Below are 16,724 nucleotides of genomic sequence, written 5' to 3'. Positions count from 1 at the left end.
GTGAAGGACATGGTACAAAATTTTATTTGAAAATAGAACTGAAGAGACACTAAAAAAACCAAACCGACGACAATTAAGACTTTCTCCGAAATGATTCATTTGTGAATGTCAAAGTGCACAATCTTCAAAAAAAAAAAAAAAAAAAAAAAAACTAAAAACTATGTTGCATGCAGAAAGATTCATATTGCCACATTGTCACGTGTTTTCTGAATCCGACTTGATCTAATTCTGCATTTTTATCAATTTTCTCTCGTGAAAGGAAAACTTACCTACATCCGGAATGTCGGTTTTGTTGAGGAAGCAATAAATAATAAAAAGCTTACTAGGGTAGGAATATTTTTCACTCTGTTTTTGTCGAACTCGACATGTTTAGGCTAGGGTTTCTTGGTGACGCTAGAGAACGTGAAAAATGATGAGGAGTCACTTTTATTCCCTTGTAAGGCTGCGACGTAGGGTTTGTTAATTTCTGCAGCTTCACAGTCCCAATTGGCTTTGATCGTTATAGAGACGTATTATTAACAAATCCGTGTATGCATTTAGTCGTACAAAATGTACGTAGTTCGGTTTGTATACTTCTCTAAGCCTGAATGATATGAGTGTTTGAAAGTGAAGTCCTCGCCAAAAATGCTTATGATAAATGACTTCAATATTTAATAGAAGCGTTTTACTGTATCTACAAGGCTTCTGAGCATAAGTGCTTTTTGAAAAAGCAAACCTGAACATAAATGTTTCTACTTTCTAGTGTTTTTGAAATATACAATTCGAAAACCCTATAGCTACAGCATGCATACATAGGATTTGAAATATATAATTCCAATCATCAACGTTGCATTCCAACTCTGTGCCATCACGCATGCCCTAAAGCTCCCTCGGCCCGGTGGTCGGTCTTCACCGGGCACTTGCCTTGGCAAGAATGGACCACTGGAGGCCATTTTTTGAGTTTTTTCCCCAACGGTACAACGAGAGATGGCGACACAAACTACATTCCAGTAATTAAAGCACAAACTACAGAAACCTGTATTCAATATAACAGCAGATATATATATATATATATATATATATATATATATACATAGAGAGAGAGAGAGAGAGAGAGAGAAAGAGAGAGAGAGAGAGAGAGAGAGAACACAAACTATGTTCTGGCAATTAAACACTACCACGACCTGTATACAATCTCACTCAGAGCGATGTCTCATCCGTTAAAACAAGGTGACACACCGACAAAACAGACTCAATCAATCAGTCACTCGCCCGGCCATCAACTGCAAAAGGGTATCGGCGAAAACCCCGGGGCCTTTACACAATATACCTGGTTCCAGATGCTAGACTGCTCGCAACAAGGCAATAGCATACAAGAAATAATGAAACCATGAATCTGTATATAGTGCTCCGCTTCTATATTTACAGTTTTACTAATGGATGACAACCATCTATAACATAGATATCCCGATAACCAGTGAAGGGCGACAATGACTGTCTGTAACTCTTCTGAGAGGAACCCATTGGTGGGGCACCGAGATGAAAACTGTGTTATATACTCTGATGACTTTTATTATTCTTCCTTTCCCCTCCTATTTCCATATCGTCACCACCAAACTTGGCAGTTTCTTCAAAACACATTATCTTTATATACCGGTTTCTTTATGGCTTTCCCAAAAGGAACATCTTTGCTGCCGAAGCTTTTTGTTTACACCTGGTAATCTGTCCGGCAAAAACAGACAGCTTCAGGGCGCTGCTATAGCCTCACTATGAAGGTTCTCTTTTTCTCGTTTTTTTTGGTAATTCGCTCTCAAGGTTCAAGTAGCCACACATCAAACTACAAAGTCACAAACAGAAACCAATTTAAGTCGTTTATAAGAAGACAAATCCCCATTTAAGCCTCTTATCAGAAGCGTCGATTTCCTCTTTTCTCTATTTCTTGCAATATATACTAATCATGCATACGTGGATTTCTTAATTACCCATCATACATGTAACACAATATCTATATGTTATTTTCAATGCTGGTAGATCATGCATGGATTCAACAATACTGCAGGAGGGAGAAGCGTCTGGAAAGAGAGAACTTCAAAATGAAATGCTAGGCTTTGATGGCAAACTAATGCAGTTGTGCACGCAGTAGTTCTAGAAAATGGTAGCATAGCTAGCAGTTTCCATAGTCAATATAAAAATAGCATCTTCGGCAGTGCTGGCAATAGTGATTGTCACAACATACCAATGCAAGTGAAAGACTCCGGGAATCTCAAATGAAAGCCATAAGAACAAAACAAGAAACTTCATATAGTGCATTAGGGTACCCCAATTCATAATAGATGACAATTGATCTCATTTAATTTTTAACTGTCCTATATTGGTGTCCAAAAGAGTCATTATAACACACAAGAAATTTAATTTCTCAAAAATAGTTCATTAAACAGTTAATTCCCTACTTGCCGGTCACTAAACAATTAGAAGACTCAGAGCAATACCTAATTATTATTATTTTTTTTATCAAAAGCAATAACTAATTAATTAAAAAGAATAAAAAAAGAGCCATCCGTATTGCAAATGAATCACATGTTAGTTTTGATCTGTCTCGTGGTGTTTTACCTTTTACCTTCTACTTTCACTGCTCTACCTTTTAGAGGTCTATAATGCATATATTCCTACCACCTAAGTTAGTTTCTCTCTTATCATTAACAGGTATCACTCTTTTTCAATCGACTTGTATGGCCTTTTAGTGACTAATATCAATTATACATAGCATAGAAAATAATGAAAGCAGGATAATTTAGTTGATGATCAGAATAATTCAGATGATGTGGATATAAAACTGATCCAAAATAAGTGCTTACCAGTTTAAGAAAAAATAAATCCTTAGGAACCAGAACTCGACTTCTGAATCCACACTTGTTTCTGCAGACACATCAAAGTAAAAGTTTAAAAGCCTATTACAGAATGAGCAAAAGACAAGATAGTGAAAACAAGTAAAGCAGCATGCTAAAAACAGACTTCATGCACCTCGTGGGAGCCATAGCCTCTCTTCGAATGTTTTCCTTCACCTGCAACTGGTGAGCCATCAAGTTCCTTAACATGTTTTGCTCCACGGCGACCATGATGTTTATGAGAGCCTGCATTAAGTATTAGTATTTGTTATTACTACATTAAGAAAAATGCACCAAGCTCCTGCCTAGCTAAAGATGCATAAATAGATCGCGCAAATGCGGAGGTGCTTTAATGTGCAAAACATTTGCTAGTCATATAGAAACATCATTTAAAGTCATAAGAACCCAAATTTTGATCCCGGAATAATAATGGCATAAAACTGCCATTGCCTGTGTTTGGTCAAAATTTCAATAGCACCACAAAAATTTAGGCTTGAGAATATCACCTACATACAAAAGCTAATGTAAGATACATATCACATGCATTGTACCCTATTACCTAAACCTCCCCCACATTATCCTGTGTTGGAAGTATTACAAGTGGAAATTTGACACAATCCAATCAGTCACTAGTCACTACAACAATTTATGAGTAAGCATGTAAGCTGCACAGCCTGCACTATATTTAGAAAGTGGGGCGCCCTTATGAACCTATATTTAACTAGTTTTTTTATAGTCAAAATAGTAGATAATCGATCAAATAAACAGCATTTGAAGTTTCACAAAAAATTGTTCCTCTTCAATTTTACCAACATAGAGATGTTAGAATTTTTGTCCATAATTGTGTTTTTGGAACTTACGCAGATATCTAATAGCTGGGTTTTAAATTCCCACTTGTAGTATTTAATATAAGAACCCTACACAGGAATTTTTTTTATCATGAAAAATTATGCCTGATAAGCTCTTCAACGTTTCAACAATAGTATTTTCTTACCTATGTCCATATTATTTTCAATTATTCATGGAAAGGAACATAAACATTGATGCACTATAACCCGAAAACAAAGTTTTCTTTGAATAGGAGTCGCACCTTCTGAAGAATCTAAAAGTGAGTGATCCGGTTGAAAAGCAGATGAGAAAGACTCATCACTTGCAGATGATCCATCTAAACGATTAAGAGGCGTCCATACACCACGATCAGGTCTGTCCTTATTTCTTGTCCGTTTCTCCTGCTTCTCACTATAAATATCATGCAAGTCATTCCCAACTATCTTATGATCTGGAGCCCCATTTGTATCCTTTAAAATCAATTGCACATGTTGCGATCGAGGAAATTGTTTGTCCCTATCTGAACTCGAACTCTGGATTTGCTGCCCTGAGTGAATCCCAGAAGACTGACTTTGACGTGCCTCCTTGTTCAGAAGTATGCCTTTTATAATCCTTCCATTATCATGACGACGCGGGTTCTGATTCAGTGCAATTGAACCACCTATGTTTTTAGAATATGAACTCTGCTGCTGTGACATGTTTGGCGGCACCTGCACAAGGAGTGATAGACATGAACAGAAGTCAAAGAGACCACATCTCTCAGTGTGCATCTTCAACCAGTCTTAATACGCAAACAAAAAGTTGCACTTCGTGATTTATTTGATGACCATTTTTCAGAAGCTAAATGTTTATTTTACATAACATAATGCTTAAAATATGCAAATTAATACATAGTTGCATCTAGATCTTTTCCACAGAAACATGCGCTCAATAAACAATATAATAGTATGTACATGCATGTCTTTACCACTACAGTATATGCACCTATAGCCACTATCACAACTGAATATAGCGTTAAATTATATCATGCTGTACAAAAAGTGCAACAAGTTAACTAGTATGTAAGTTTTAACTGGCATCTTTTGGCATATTGATAGAACCACATAATAAAACATAAATAAGCCCTCCCGGCCCACCATTGAAAATTAATATATGTAGAGAAAAAGATAACCAATAGTAAATGAGATCAGGATCAAGCAGGAAGGAGGAGGTGTACATGAGATATCTCCTTCTCTTTCCCTTTCACAAGCAAGACTTTCTTTTTCCCAGCATCAGCACCAGAAACTCCTGAAATAGTGGTAAGTACTTAAAGATCAAAACTGAAACCAACTCACTGTCAGAAGAAAAAGGCATACCAGAATTCAGGAAACAACCGCAAAAGAAGGTTTTGGGGGTGGGGACATCAATAAAAGAAAATACCATACAACAATAACAATCCAGTACCAGAAAATGGAATACGGACAATACTAAAAAAAGGGAACGATAGGAGGGAGGAAAAAACCTACAAACTCAAATGTGAAAGGATGCAAAGAAGAAGCTTGCAAATGCAGAACTGTGTCGATATTCTCCAACTAAAACTTAAAACAATATCAAGCTAACATGAAAATTAACTGAAACAATGAAAATTACCAAAAAAAATTCTTAGCTATGAAAGCATTTTCTGCAACCAAATCAAGATTATAGCCGAACTAAGACCAAAGTTTAAAACTCGACGAAATTTAAAACCTTAAATTCTGTAAATGACCAAAGGCACAAAGTCCATTCCTAAAACTATAGTTCTGCAACATAATCACAAAATCACAAGAGGCATAAGAATGAAAGGGAAAAGAACTTTGACGTCAAAGTACATTTAAAAGAGCCATCAAAAGTGATAACTCCACTTCGCAGACGAAGAAAACCAGTGAGTCATTACATGTGAGTGAAGGTACTAGGGGCAAACAATGCATAGTCGTCAGCAAATACTCTCAAACAATCAAACGACATACCACTATCTTCCAACAATTCGGTTCCAACTGCAGATGCCAAAGTGGCAGACTTCTTGGAAGGTTGCTGATCCTCGCGCTTGGGTACCAATATATGTGTTGACTTGTTTTTGTCACCGGTGTTCTTTCTAGCATCCCTCACAACATACTGCAAATCAGACAGACCCTATTAACAACCATAAACAAAATATTTGACATGCAATCAATTATAAATTACGAGACAAATACGGAACTAGGAACTGCAAAAATTGAAAAACTAAGAAAACACCATAGGCTGGCCAACTACAAGAAAACAGAATAATGCAAAACCCAATGAATAAGATGAAAATGGTCCAGCTGGAAGAGGATAAGCCATGGATTCTACATTTAGTACGATACCTTTTAATACCAGAAGTAATGCAGAGAACCAACAAAATTATTCAAATTTTGGATATACAACCCATACCCAAAAGTTAAAAAAGCAATTACCCTTACAAGTTTCATATCTTCTATTTTTTGAACAATGACATATGATAACAATAACATTGATCAAATATAATAACTACAATGTTGCATATATGAGTACTAGCACTATTGAATTCATGGTATTATAGCTTTCAAAAAACATAAATAAAAAAGGGGGTTACCATTGCTGAAAGTATTTGTTCAATTCCTGGGGAACTCCAAAGGTTAAAAGTTGAGACATATCAACCCCTCAATTCGATTATATGGAAAAGTCTGGCCAATGCAAATGTCGAACTCCTAGTGAACCATTGTTAAACATAAATATCTACCAGCCTTCGTCATATTTGAACATGAAGGTAGAGTTTCACACAAGCACTGAGAAGAGAGATGATCTATAATTTGAAACTTATGCCCATGTTAACCAGGATTTCCAAGATGATGTGGGGAATGAAAAGGATTCCAAAGAAGGTGGAGGTCGTGAATCACTGGGTGTTCTAGATCAACAGTTCTCAATTCCGATCAATCACTGGGTGTTCTAGATCAATAGTTCTCAATTCTGATCAATGGGAGGCTAAGAGTGAGATTTACCACTCAAACAGTTATTCAGGAAAAATATAACAGAATATATAGTGATTTCATAAACTGGCGTTGCCCTATGTGAACTTCATATGCATAAAAAAATAAGTACCATTGAGGCAGAATTCTTTTTCCTCTCAGAACCTCGTTTGGTCATAGGTAAAGTAGGACTTCGAGCAGATGATACACCAGCTCTTGTGCTTGCTTTACCATTAGACAGTAACCTCTGTCAACAAACAAGAAGTATGCTTAGAAAGTCATCAATCATTATCTAAAATTCAATTTTAACAGCTCCCAACAGCACTAAAATGCAATAATTGAAAATCATATTGAAAATATGAATTTCCACTAATCAATTGTCTCCTAGTTTTCAGTAATATAATCCATAAAATACCCGAGATCCAGCCTTGGCAGCCCTTTTTTGACGAACAAAGTCCATTAATGGTGTAACTATAGGAGCATCCTTTCCAGCACCTTTAAAAAATAAGAAAAGTGAACCATTTAAAAGAATGCACTATGAGAATTTTGAGTTTTCGGAATTTTCTTTGTTGTCTATAATTACAAGCTCCAAGCTTATATTATATTAAGAGATCTGTCTGACTAACCAGATCGTTCTGCTTCTCTTCTCTCCAATTGTAACTCTGCACTTGGAAGATTCTCAGCAGGCTTTGCAATAAATTCAAGAAACTCCAGATACTCGGGATCTAGATGTTCATCAAGTAAATACTTGTACTTACTAACAGGAAAATGATTGTATATATAAGTCCACATGCAACAAAACAAGCTGTCGAATTTTTATTTAAATGAATGTTAAATGTTAAATTATTACCTCTGAATATGGTTCCTTCACGACCATCCTTCTTAGACCAATGTTCTGGAACACGTTGTGATGGAGCATACTCAACAATAACTTTAAATTGACCACCTGAAAATGGAAAATAAATACGTTTAAATTCCATGTCTCATATAAAAATTGTGAAAGGTTCCTGAGACAAATAGAATATAAACAAAGACAAAAACATGAGAACGGCATGTTAAGTCTTCTAAAAAAATAAAAAATTCAGCGTTTATATTTCTTGAGCTGCAAGTAAAGCACAAGAAAAAACTTGCTCACCACCCTGAGTTTGGAGTGCGTCTTAGCAACAGAAAGAATAAATGTAATTTAAAAAACAAACATGCGTATAAGCTGAATAAAGATATATTTCAACAAGACTTCCAGCAAGAGAATTGATGTGTATGATAAATCTGCAAATGCATGCTCAAACAGTACCCTTCTCATTAACAAACAGATGACCGTCAAAGAATTCAGCAAACTCGAATACATCCTCTGGCCTCTTCAAATCAATGTAGGCTCTAGAATACGACTGATTCTTTTGGCTGAAAAATTAATTCAAGAAAAGAAAATTAGCTAATCTTCTATCCAGCCGAACATTCAAAGTTTCAAACACTTAATTCAAATGTGGCTAGTCATTATGCTATTACAATTACAATTTAAGCCATGAAAGGAAGTTTCAACATTAGAACAAGGAGCCCAGAATTATCAAACAAAAGTAGGAAACAAAGCCACAGAAACAAGCAACAGCCGGAATAAAGGATTCTTGAGATACCACCAATACTGGAAACATTTCCTTGGACTAAAATATAAATGCAAGAACCTGGAGATGACCCAGTAGCTATGAAAAACTATGCAATCCGAACCATGCAAACTGAAATGTGAAAAATCTTAAACAGATAATGGCAACAATAAAATTTCTGACTTTGCAATAAATTACATTCATCAATGACCTTCAAGAGCACAAAATAGAAGATCAAAAGACATATTTCAATTGCAAATCCATGTTAATGACGATCACAGGAGCGATCAGAAGAACCCACCCAACATTCCCATCCGATACAAAGTCCACATTCCAAGTAGCATGAACCTATGGTACTCAATTTCTACGGAATAATTATGCTAACCCATCAACAAAATGACGAAAACAAAGCCAAACCGACACGTAAAACAGCAAAAGAAGTTGTATTTCAAGTAGAACCAATAAAAAAATTGACAGAAACCCCTAACCTCTTCTTGCCCGGACGAAAAGCGACCCAACTGTAGCGGCCAGCAAAGAAACCGTCGATTTGTTCCACAAGCGCAGCTTGCGAAATCGAAGGCGGCAAGTGTCGCAGCACCACCTTTGTACGATCCAACTGGCCCTTCATCATCTCCCCTTCCAAAAACTAAAAACCCTAGAAAAAAGCTTCGCAGCAGACTCGAGCGATTTTCGCAAATTGCTTCGAAAATACACGAAAAATTGTCCGTTAAACTACATCTTATTGGCTTCTGAAGAACCCTAATTCTTAATTGAAAGCCCAAATTCACCAATCGCCATGCACGGAAAAGCTACAGACGCAAGAGTGAGTTGGAAACGGTTGCGTTTTGCGCTTTCAGGTCTCCTCCCCCTCTCCTCTGTCCTTCTCTCTGGGTTTTGTGCGAAGAAGTCATATATGTATGCATACGTGGGCGTGTTGGCGCGTGACATATGGAAGTAATAACGTAGGACGCACCGTTTAGACTCCTAATTTTACGGGGAGGTTTCGGTTTTTTTTATTTTTTTATTTTTATTTTAAAACAAAACGATATTTTTTACATTAAAAAGATGAGAAAATTGTTTCGGTTTTATTCAGTTTTTAACAAAACCGAAAACCAAACCATCTTCTACACTTCAACACTTCAACACTTCAACTTAAAAACCTCCAACTTCTAGTAATTTGCTTATGCTCGGAGGGAATAGCCTTCTATAGTTAAGGGTACGTTTTGCCTATTTTGGTTCAGTTTAATTTTTAAACAACTAAATTGAAACCGAACTAATAAATTTCAGTTTGGTTCAATTCTTCAATTTCGGTTTGGTTTTATTTCAATTTGGTAAAGATTATCATTACTATACTCACTTCTACTCATTTCTCTTTATCATTTTTTGTTTAGTTTTGTAACAATAATGCGTTAAAATAAGATACAAATATGCAATTGATTTGGAAAAAATTGAGAGTATTAAATATTTGGAAAATTTGAGAGAAATTACGATATAATTATGTATTTAACAAGTATTGGAGCTTGAATTTGAAACTAAGTAAAATATTAATGTGTCACTTAGTACTATGATCTAATGGTATTCATTTTCACCTGTAAGTAAATATATCCATATTATTGCTAACTCATTCTGAGGCAAAACTCATCCATTTTAGTATAAATAATATTGTTTATTCTAAAAAAAAAATAAAAGTGATTAGTTGTATAAAGAATAAGTTCAGTAAGTAAGACATTTAATATTAGTTCTTGTTAATATCAAATTAAATTAAATATGCTCTAAGTGATTACCAAAAAAAAATGTGTTCTAAGTGTGCGGGAAAAAACAGTTCAAGTATTATAATACAAGTGCTCAGGTTTACTTTCAACACTCCATATTTTTTTCAAGTGCTATTACAATTATATTATGACACTAATATATCGAGCCGTCTTTCCATCAGATTAAAAAAATCTCTCCTAAGTCCGAGGTTTTTAAACCATGCTAACAGCTAACCCCAACGTGCGGCAGCGGATCAGGCGGGCGGCACAACAAAAATAATACAGCAGTGGCCCAAAAAAAAAAAAAAAAAAGAAAAAAAAAAGGGAAAACTAAAACGAGTGAGATTTGATTGAATATAAATACAAGGAAGGGATCATTGAGACTGGTGGTGTAGTAGGGATTGCCTCTTTGTTCTCTCTCTCTCGCACCAATCCCCACCTCCAATAAGGGGCAGAAAAGATTTGAATCTCTCTGCCCCCACCTCCCTCGTCTCTCCTTCCCGTCCGGTAAGCCTCTCTATCTGTAAGTACATGGTATTTTTTTTCTTGCTGGGTTGTGTGTTGTTCTATTGGGTGCTGCGTGTTTTCTTCAAAGTGGGTTCAATTTTCTTGTGAAGGTATTGCTTTATCGGTGTTTTTCTCAACTGGGTTTGCTCATTTGACCTTTATATAGTGATATGCCATTTTTTCTGCGTTTTCTGAAGTGGTTTTGTTCATTTCTGTTGTGGGTTCTTTGACATGGACAGTAGTCCCTGTGGTATGGGGGAGAGAATCCCTCCTGGAAGTTACTTCCAGTACCCACCTCCTGGAGTCCATGCTTCTCCACGCAGGTCTTCTCTCCCTGCAGACCGAGAGAGGTCAGTAATTTGCTTAATATTTAATGTTTTACCTGTTAATTCGATCTCATTTCGGTTCCTTGTTGATAGTTTATCAGTGATATGTACTTGACATTTTCTGTCGGTGTGAGTGGTGGTTTTATCATAAATACATTATACATCGATGGCTGTTCTATTAATTTTGTCTTTCATAGAAAATACTTTAGTTTTCAAGGGATTATGTGTTTTATCCCATATATGTGGCTGTCCTATGCTTTTCTGATGTATTTGGGTTTCAGTCCTTATATTTCCTCTAGTATCTTTAGTAGGATTAAGATAGTACTGCTCTATGAACTTTCGAGTCCTCGAGCATGCCCCATGAGTTTTTGGGAGTTAATTACATAAACCCCATTTGATTTTCAGTTTCAGATGGAAAAATATCTAAAGGGAGCTAGTAAATGATTTCATATTTGGGAGATTGTTCTTGCAGACATTTCACTTTACCTTGTAATTTAACTACTTTTTTATCTTCCTGAAATGTGATAAATTATATCTAGATTGCTGGTTTCTTTTACTGTTCAAGATTAAATGTTTATGTTTTTATTGATATGTCTTGCGAAGGAATTTCGGACTTTATTTGAAGTAGAAATATTGTTTAAATGCCATAAATAGTCAATTTGTTATACCAATCAAGAAAAAAATTGATTGCTACTTTCGTACGTGCGTTTGGGAAGTTGATTTTGCATACATTTCAGACAAAAGTGACTTCTTTTATTTATTTATTTTTTATTTTATATTTTAAATGCCATTAATTGATCTCTATAGCCAGCGAACCCCATTGAATATCGAACAAAGTAATTCTCAGGAACTTGTTAACATGGATAAGCTTCAAAGGGTAATTTGAGTGCTTGCAAATTGGGCTTTAACCAGACAAATTCTTATTTCACTTCCCATCCGCTGCTTTCATATCATACATAGTGCTATATATTTCTAAATATTGAATCAAAGCATAAAAGGAAAAAGACAAACCCACTCATTCTTTTGATGCGATCATGCTCTTCAGTGGAAAAGTGTTGTTAGCATGGCAGGTGAAAGTTGTGAGACATAGTTTTAAACCTACTTTCATGCTCACCTGCTTTTTCTCTCATCTTTTAAGTGGAACCCAAATCACTGCTGTTGTTATACATATTGCTGTTATTGTGTCAGATAGTCCCCAGACCCCACTTGTCCATTTGTAATGGTTAGATGAAACATGTGTGACATGGTTGAAAGCTAGACACCTAGTATCTGTCTCTCCTGACTGGTGTATAATGTTTGAGTGAAACATATGGATCACTATAAGGTGAAACACTTGTGACATGGTTGAATGCTGTAAACCTAATGTCTCTGCTCACTGGTGTATGATGCGCAAGTGTGTGGCAAAAAGTATTGAACCTATTTTTTGTCATTACCCAGTTGCGTTTGGTTGTGGCGGAGATGTTGAGTGAAAGTTGGGTTATACCAGAAAGTTGTTTTGCAATTTTTAATGAGGAAGTTCAAGGGTTGACGGTTCACATAAGAAGTTTTATGGAGTTGTGGTGTGATTGTAGTGCTTTGGGAGGAAGGGTAAGAAAGATATAGAAAGATTTTTTACTGTTGGGAGGGAGTGGAGTTTGGGGACAAATTTCAATCACAGTCGTCTTTGTGGATTTTAGACTGTTCAAAGTTCAGAGAAACTCTTCTTTTTGTTTTGCTGTTCTTTTACTGGCTGGAGGGGCTGCTTTTATCCTTTTAGTCATATTAATGTTCTTTATTATGTTGGCTTCCAGTCATCTTGTCCATTGTAATGATGTTCGTACTTTTCTGAATCATTGATGCACATCTCACTTCCTGCATACAAGTGAAGATGAAGTGACGATGTTTGAGCATGTTGCTCATTCCCTTTGAAATCATGACCATTTTCCAGTAATACTTCAATTGAGTTCGTAAAAACAATCATTCAAACAACGTTGTGATAATATTCTTTCTCAAATTACATTAATACACTTCACTTTTGGAATGTCAACTAGTAGGGGGCACTACATAATACTGCTTTTTGAAGTATGCTAGGAGTTGACACATGATTTGGCTGGTGTAATGGCAGATATTTGGCTGAACTACTGGCAGAGAAGCAAAAGTTGGGACCATTCCTGCAAATATTTCCCCAATGTAGCAGACTTCTAAATCATGGTTAGATGAAATTTCTATCTAATGTTTTTCCCCTATGTAGCCCACTTCTAAATTTTACGTCACATTAAATTTTGTTCTCTCTTGTGAACTAACTTTTTTTGTTGTTGAAAATAAGTTTTGACCACCTTTTTATCTTTTAACCCATAAACAATATACTTTTTTGATGCCATGACAGAGATCAGACGAGTATCAGGCTTCAATCAAACTCTTGCAGATCATGAGAGATTTGAGCATGACAGTCCATTTAGGTCATTAAGTCAAAACGCGAATGGTAGACCAATGGATTTGGAGGGATGGCCAGGAACACACATGGAGGTAATGCTAGATATAGATGTAGGCTATGCGTATTTTGTAATTTGTTTGACATTTTTACCATACTTGTTGTGGCTTGGATTCAATATCATTGTTTAATTTTTTTTTTTTTCCAGAGTATTAGAAGCATACAAGGGCGTAGTATTTTCTTGCATGTGTGACAGTATAACCTTCATTTCTTGAAATGTAAGATGAGATTTTGGATTTTTATGCATGTTTGAGAAGCCTGTGAGACACTATGCCGGAGCTGTGGTCCAGTTTGTAATGTTTTGGTGGCCATCCAAGCCAAATTCCAATATGTTACTGTTGAAACAACTCCCCCATTTGTAGTTCAATCATCTACCCGTAGCTGAATAAAACTCTTTGATGGTGTATGATTTAGTGGGAGGAGAGTTTAGGTTTTGCTCATGTCTTATGTTGTTTGTATGTGTGAATCTTCATTCATGATGATTTCTCCCATAGGACAATGGACATATCCAGAGAATGGCCCCGTTCCAATCTCCTTCTATGGGCTGGCCTGGGGCGCAAGGAATTCCAGCCACCCCTATTGTAAAGAGAGTTATTAGACTTGATGTTCCGGTTGACAAATATCCACATGTAAGAAAGGAAGCGGTTATGATTTGTATAGGGTTGATTTTCAACCTTTTTGTTTTAATTAACAATTTTTCACTCCAAACTTGGCAGTACAATTTTGTTGGCCGAATTTTGGGACCACGTGGGAACTCCTTAAAAAGAGTTGAAGCCATGACAGAGTGTAGGGTGTACATCCGAGGCCGGGGCTCTGTGAAGGATTCTGTAAAGGTAGTGTTAATATTTTTTGGAGTAGTTAGTTGGCAATGGCATGGTTGCATGAAAAATTAATTCCTAATTTGCTCATCCATATTCGTTTTAGAGGAATCAATCCATGCATTCTACAAAAGATTTTTTTTTTCCGATTTACGGTGGAGTTTGGCTCGTTAAAACTAAGTTCGTAGATATCTTATGTTTTTGTGTGCCACCTGCAAACTTCTAAACAAGGACATATCAAATTGTGGGTGATGGCATAGATAGCTCTTATCCATGTTCATCTAGTGGCAATGTGTGTTTCCTTTTTTGTTTTTACGTATTTCAATGCTACAATGCTCATGAAGTTTTCAAATATGGGAATCCTAGCGAATCAATTAGAAACTTAGAAATAATTTCTTGTTCTGATTACAGTTGTCCTTAGATATTTTGCATTGTTGTTTTGGTAGGTTAGATGTATATATTTATTGTTGTTGGTTGAAGTAAAAAGATAGTACAGTGAAACCTCGTCATAGTGATACTCTATATAGTAATAATCTCCATTTAGTCATGAAAAAAGTTCGTACTGCAACTCACTGCAAACAACTTGATCTATCGAAAATGACGTAGATGGAGGTAGCTAGGAAATTACTGATTTTCTTATCATCCTCAACTGGGATTGTACCTGATTATTCTTTATTCTTTTGTTATCCTTTTATCTTCGGCTGGGGTTTTACCTGATTACTCTTGTATATCTTATCTTGAATTCGCTTGCCTAACCTTTTATCCTTATATTTTTGTGGTCTCAACATTTGAATGACAAATAAGTTGGACATTTTTCTGAATGGCATTGTATACTAAAAATGGAAGGCGGAGTATCGACTTTCAAACTTCATTGAAGAGTTATTTGTCTGAAAAATACTCATGTATCCTTGTCAAATTTTAGGTTTCAGTGATATCATTTGGCTCCTTACATATTTGTACTGACTCTGATTTTCATGATGCGCCGTGTACATTGTTTTTATTCAGGAAGAGAAATTAAAAGATAAGCCTGGATATGAACATCTTAATGAGCCGTTGCATGTGTTGGTGGAGGCTGAATTTCCGGAGGATAAAATCAATGCTCGGTTGGATCATGCAGTGGCAATACTAGATAACCTTCTGAAGCCTGTGGTATGAATAGTATAGATCATGTAGTTTTGACTCTTAATTCATTTTCTTGGACAAGTTTTAACCCGTCTCTTGCAGGACGAGTCCTTCGATCACTATAAGAAGCAACAACTTAGAGAATTGGCTATGCTAAACGGTACACTGAGGGAAGAGAGCCCTAGTATGAGCCCAAGTCTAAGCCCGAGCCTGTCGCCCTTCAACAGTACAGGGATGAAACGAGCCAAGACAGGAAAATAATAAAATCCTCAAAATATGCTGATCGCGAGTGGTTTAATCACAGAAACATTCACATCTGACTTGTCGAAGTTTTGACTTCCAACACATTGGGAGGCATTATTGACAAACTGATGAACTGATTTCGAGCCCTTCTTCCGGCCTCTCAGACGGGTCAACAGCTTCACTAGTTCCGTGCGACATGCCTTCAACGTCCACGGTAATATATTCTTTCGTGTGTTATCCCATTGATAGCGAACACATTACTATTCTTTAGTTATATTGTAGCTTATAGCCTCTAGCTTGTAGGCCGTCGTTTGAATCTTTCTGTGATCATATTCCAGCATCTTGTACTAGGCAAAATGCTACCCATTGACTAGTTTTAGTTTTGTTTTTGTATGCATATGTTGTGCAATTGTTTGCAATAAAAATAAAAAGTTCAGTTGAGTTTCTAATTAGTGTCACTCTGTTTTGGCTTCACTGTATTCACTTTTCCCCGTTAGCATTGTTATTTGTCAACGTTACGTTGCAAGTGGTGGATTATTTTGATAGATATAACCTCTATTTTTTTCAACCCACTATGTCTCGAGTTCAAACTCTTCTTTTTTCTTAGTGTAGCTTATGTTAGTGATATCATTTGTGATAAAAGTATGTTTCGTTTATGTTAATTGTTAAGGAATAGAATGAAATTTATACAATAAATGACGCTTTACTACAGTTGCCAAGCAAGTGCACTATGATGCAGGTTCGATCCCTAGGGAATCCTCTCTCCCCTGACAACCAACTACATAACTCACTAACGGTATTGTTTGTAAAAAAAAAAAAAAAAAAAAAGGAATGAAATTCGTACATATTTACTTGAAATGGGAAGAGAGAACGAGAATTGAATAAAGTATTTCACCTAATCAGTCCAATTCATGGGTTTTCTAAGTATTTAAATTATGGTTTGTAATGTCGAATCCATTTGTCCTTTTCGCAGCTAATAAGGTAGGACCCACCAACACATTTAAGTCTCATCTCAACAACCACAACGCTAATTGCAAACCAAACCTTCCATTATGTGCTACTGTGACGCCCATCTACAACACACGAAACAACGGACTCTACATTTCTTTCGGGTGCTCATCAAGCATCGTTGGAAGCAGTGTTCAGTCACAGAAACAGGGTTTTGAATTAACGGTTCCGGCACCTTCTTCGATCTTTACTTTAAAGACAAGGCAATATA

At 36.1% G+C, this 16,724-nt stretch overlaps 2 protein-coding genes across 5 annotated transcripts; one reads left to right on the top strand and one right to left on the bottom strand.

Moving 5' to 3' along the window:
* Window positions 1-1,123: 1,123 nt before the first annotated feature.
* LOC137713298 (regulator of nonsense transcripts UPF3) lies at window positions 1,124-9,195 on the bottom strand. Of its 2 annotated transcripts, none has more exons than XM_068452592.2 (12): window positions 8,757-9,195; window positions 7,965-8,071; window positions 7,524-7,619; window positions 7,300-7,398; window positions 7,089-7,168; window positions 6,807-6,920; window positions 5,678-5,822; window positions 4,909-4,979; window positions 3,955-4,402; window positions 3,001-3,110; window positions 2,835-2,895; window positions 1,124-1,816 (listed from the first exon to the last, which is right to left on the bottom strand). In XM_068452592.2, exons 1-11 carry the CDS (start codon window positions 8,897-8,899, stop codon window positions 2,857-2,859), a joined length of 1,452 nt encoding a protein of 483 aa, XP_068308693.2. In that variant the 5' UTR covers window positions 8,900-9,195; the 3' UTR covers window positions 1,124-1,816; window positions 2,835-2,856. The 2 variants fall into 2 exon arrangements, with proteins under 2 accessions (XP_068308693.2, XP_068308686.2); XM_068452585.2 differs by having other exon boundaries at window positions 5,678-5,840; window positions 8,757-9,156.
* Window positions 9,196-10,260: 1,065 nt separating this feature from the next.
* Window positions 10,261-16,438, top strand: LOC137713315 (KH domain-containing protein At1g09660/At1g09670). 3 transcript variants are annotated; one of them, XR_015956829.1, is made up of 9 exons: window positions 10,261-10,526; window positions 10,766-10,876; window positions 12,957-13,042; window positions 13,218-13,357; window positions 13,817-13,951; window positions 14,039-14,155; window positions 15,146-15,289; window positions 15,365-15,719; window positions 16,218-16,438. XR_015956829.1 is itself a non-coding variant. In XM_068452600.2 (8 exons), exons 2-8 carry the CDS (start codon window positions 10,779-10,781, stop codon window positions 15,521-15,523), a joined length of 879 nt encoding a protein of 292 aa, XP_068308701.2. In that variant the 5' UTR covers window positions 10,261-10,526; window positions 10,766-10,778; the 3' UTR covers window positions 15,524-15,954. The 3 variants fall into 3 exon arrangements, 2 of the variants coding, with proteins under 2 accessions (XP_068308701.2, XP_088542123.1); XM_068452600.2 differs by lacking the exon at window positions 16,218-16,438 and having other exon boundaries at window positions 15,365-15,954; XM_088685997.1 differs by lacking the exon at window positions 16,218-16,438 and having other exon boundaries at window positions 10,516-10,636; window positions 15,365-15,954.
* The last annotated feature ends 286 nt before the right edge of the window (window positions 16,439-16,724 follow it).

The sequence above is a fragment of the Pyrus communis genome, chromosome 15 (genome assembly GCF_041283825.1).
Source record: "Pyrus communis isolate YQ-2024b chromosome 15, ASM4128382v1, whole genome shotgun sequence".
NCBI classification, from domain to species: Eukaryota; Viridiplantae; Streptophyta; class Magnoliopsida; order Rosales; family Rosaceae; genus Pyrus; species Pyrus communis.
The sequence above is the reverse complement of the archived record's forward strand: the minus strand, read 5'-3'. Positions and strand labels throughout refer to the sequence as shown.